This window comes from Sinocyclocheilus anshuiensis, unplaced genomic scaffold (assembly GCF_001515605.1).
Source record: "Sinocyclocheilus anshuiensis isolate Anshui unplaced genomic scaffold, SAMN03320099.WGS_v1.1 scaffold2271, whole genome shotgun sequence".
NCBI lineage: Eukaryota > Metazoa > Chordata > Actinopteri > Cypriniformes > Cyprinidae > Sinocyclocheilus > Sinocyclocheilus anshuiensis.
The window spans coordinates 55,955-59,316 of NW_015537572.1; the positions used below are offsets into that span (position 1 = coordinate 55,955).

At 37.2% G+C, this 3,362-nt stretch overlaps 1 protein-coding gene across 1 annotated transcript in view; it reads right to left on the reverse strand.

Moving 5' to 3' along the window:
• Nucleotides 1-809: 809 nt before the first annotated feature.
• The window catches only part of aldh7a1 (aldehyde dehydrogenase 7 family, member A1), a 34,485-nt gene continuing 31,932 nt past the window's right edge, over nt 810-3,362 (reverse strand). The window contains exons 15-18 of the mRNA XM_016445546.1: nt 3,154-3,251; nt 2,982-3,055; nt 1,823-1,898; nt 810-923 (exon numbers count right to left, since the gene is read on the reverse strand). Coding sequence (XP_016301032.1) covers nt 869-923; nt 1,823-1,898; nt 2,982-3,055; nt 3,154-3,251 — 303 coding nt within the window. The 3' untranslated portion in view covers nt 810-868. The remainder of the gene's footprint in view (nt 924-1,822; nt 1,899-2,981; nt 3,056-3,153; nt 3,252-3,362) is intronic.

A 3,362-nucleotide genomic window follows, 5' to 3' on the forward strand; every position in this document is an offset into this window, starting at 1 on the left:
ACAATGTGTATTGTAAATAGCACTATACAAGTAAAACTGAATTGAGCCCATTCTTTAAAGACAGCAACCCACACGTTTAAAGTAAAACATTTGGGTTGCTGTCTTTAAAGAATTGGTAAAGTAACCAATCTATTTAGCTTAATTAACTTAACTGCCTAGGATTGGAGAAAAATTAAGTGAATTCACCAAACACTTGAATATATTTGTTTTCATTTTATACTTTTGATACTACATATTTAATCTCAGGACACATTATGCCAGTTAACAAGTGCTCTGTCATGATGTCTTGGGCATTCTTGTCCAGGAATATTTTCAAACATCGTTTCTCTCACTTCTTTGTATTGTAAGCTTAATTAATTGTAAGTTTTGTACTGTAAAACCTAATTAACATGAGAGGAGCACGTTCAGTAATCAACTCAATTAACAAGATAAGAGGTATATATACACAGCAGAATTACCTCTGTTCCTTGACAGTTTCCCAGCATCCCCCGTCTCCTCACTTCTAAATATATATCTCAACCGTGAGGCGTACTCTGGGTACAGGTCAAAATTCTGAGCTCATACAGCACCGCAAATACGCATAACCTTTATTTATTATATGCAAGTGTGAACTCGTGAAATTTTTTAGTAATATGCTTGGGTGAGAACATGTTCAGATAGTGGACAGAAACTGGCGTAGTCATTCATGGTTTATTGGTAAGAAACAGCATCGAGACTTGTAAGTGCTATCAAACAATGCATGACATGATGAGCTGTTTGGGACTACTTTATGTGGCAATACAAACAGATCAACATGAAACCAACATGGAAACAGTGTGAAATAGCATTGATGATGGACAAAACACTGTTAACTAGGCAACGTTGCAGTTCATTCAAACTTGATCCCTTGGGCCAATGGCAGATCTTTGCTGTAGTTGATAGTGCTGCAAGAAAAGGGTGTATAATTGATGGTTTAATTTGTCAACAGGAGAGTTATTGCATTCATTTTATCTCCACCTTTTTCCTAACGAGCCTACTGAGTTTGAAATGATCCGGTTTGAAGAAGTTCCACTCAAAAAGACTGCAACAAATCATTTCAAATCATAAGATTGTGCTACAAATAATCCTTATCCGTCATTTTGACTGACTGTAAATTTTTATTAATTTTCCATGTTCACTTTTCTATGTGAATAACGTAAGGTTTGGTATTTTAATGTGACATGATATATAAAACAATATCTATAGAATAGCACTTTTCAGCCTGCTGCATTATTTTCATGTTTCCTTTGTATTCCACTCTAAGCAAATTAAAAAAGTCAACATATACTGTGCATTTGTGCTCTGCTCTCCCGACTGAATTTACTATATAAACCATGAATAATTCCCTGGAAAGCACTGGGAAGCTTTGATTTTTCTCCCCAAATCCTCACACCTCTTTCCAGGTTTGCTCTCACACAGATGCTGTAAAATGTAATCGTTACGAAATAGTCATATATTACTATAACGATATTTAACACGTCTGTAATTGCTGCGGACAGAAGGAGGATCTTTAGGAGTTATTCATGGTATGTTGAAAGTAATATGTTAATGTTTTTACACTTTTAAATTTCCTTTTAATGATCGATGGCTGAAGGGTGAGTAAAATAATGTCACCTCATTGTACCCAGTTTTTGAACATGCTTATGTTCATCTTTTGCCGATTGTTTACAGTGTAAACGGAAGTTACTCCCATAATTAGCGCAAAGCGTCATGGGGCATAGGAAAAAGGTGGATAATAAACTCCATGTTTAATTTGAAGCATGCAGGATAATTTCCTGAGGATCTGATGTAGACCGACTCTCACCATGTGGATCTTCTCATGTACTGCTTCCATGAGTCACTGCCCGACTCGCGCCCGCCTCCTGTGTGTTTCTCTCCTCCTGAACAAACACACGCAAACGCAGCCTTACACCGCGGACAGCGTATAACACAGATCAACTGGAAAATGAGCTGAGGTTGATAGACAAAGCTTTCAGACAGAGCTTATATTCCTGACATTCCTTTTCCACTGAAATTATGCTGGACCTACGAACTGCTCTCAGAACCGGTCTGTTTCTCCACTGACTTGAGACCCGAGTGAAGCAGGACAATGCCAGTTTTTATTTATTTTTTTTTTTTAGGGAATTGGAGATTAATTTGACAACATTCTAGTGATGATTTAAAGAATCGGTTTAGAAGCAATGATAATAATTTCAATTTAATAACTGATAAAAGTGTCAGGGAATTGCAACAATGACGAAGTCAACTAGCACAAGCACTGCAAAGCACTTCCTGTTAGAAAAAAATAAAGCATGGTTTATTTCATTTGTATCTTTGCTCTGTTATATGTATCAATGCTTGTAATTTGTTTATTTCCTATGCTAACTTACCTACAAATCACCCCAATCATTGATTATGTTTTTCCAAATAGAGCTATTCAAGTCAGCTGGTGATCTTTTTTTTTCCATATTGCAATATATATTGCAGAAAAACAAAATATCACAATGTGAGTTTTTTTTTCAACTATCGTGCAGCCCTAATATGGACTGATACAAATTTAATGAAGATCAAATGATTGCTGTGGAAGTTTTCTGAAAAAGAACACTGAAAATACACTCAATTCCTGCACGGTATTCATTGGACTTACCTAAAAAACAGTTTTTTTCTTTTTTGATAGCTTGTGTAGCTTGGTTTAAAGATAATCTAGTGCTAACCTAGGTGGAGGCTGTTTTTAGCTGCAAATTTTGTTCAGTCTTCATCAGAATTCAGAATAGCAGACAAGTAATTTATCTGACCCTGACCAATGGGATATTGTTGGACTCGAGGAATAAAAAGGATAACTTTAACCCTTATTTTGGTCTCTTTTTCTTTCCCTTTGTGGCAGTGTTTCCAAACTTCTAAGCTCCATTCAGAATGGCTAACGGAAATAAGGCCTAGCGACTGAGACCCAGGAACACTTTGATGAATGATGTGTGGATACGCACCAAACGCTCCTCCGATCTCTGCGCCGCTGGTTGGAATGTTGACGTTCACAATGCCACAGTCAGAGCCTTTGGGGCTACAGACAAACAACTGTTACACTCTATTCAACTCACTAAATTAACTCACCAAGACAATTCCATGACATGTAAACAGATAGCGCTCCTGCACACTTACCCTAACCAGCGGAACACTCGACCCATGTCTTTAGTGAAGATGCTGCTGGAGAGCCCTTGTTTCACTTCATTATTCCATGCAAATGCTTCATCCTCTGTCTGAAACCAGTGGGAAAATTATTACCCGCAAAATTCTAATTAGTGGTCGACCGATATTGTTTTTTTGACAGCCGATATCTTGGAAAGCAGGGTGGCCGATATAAAGCTGAT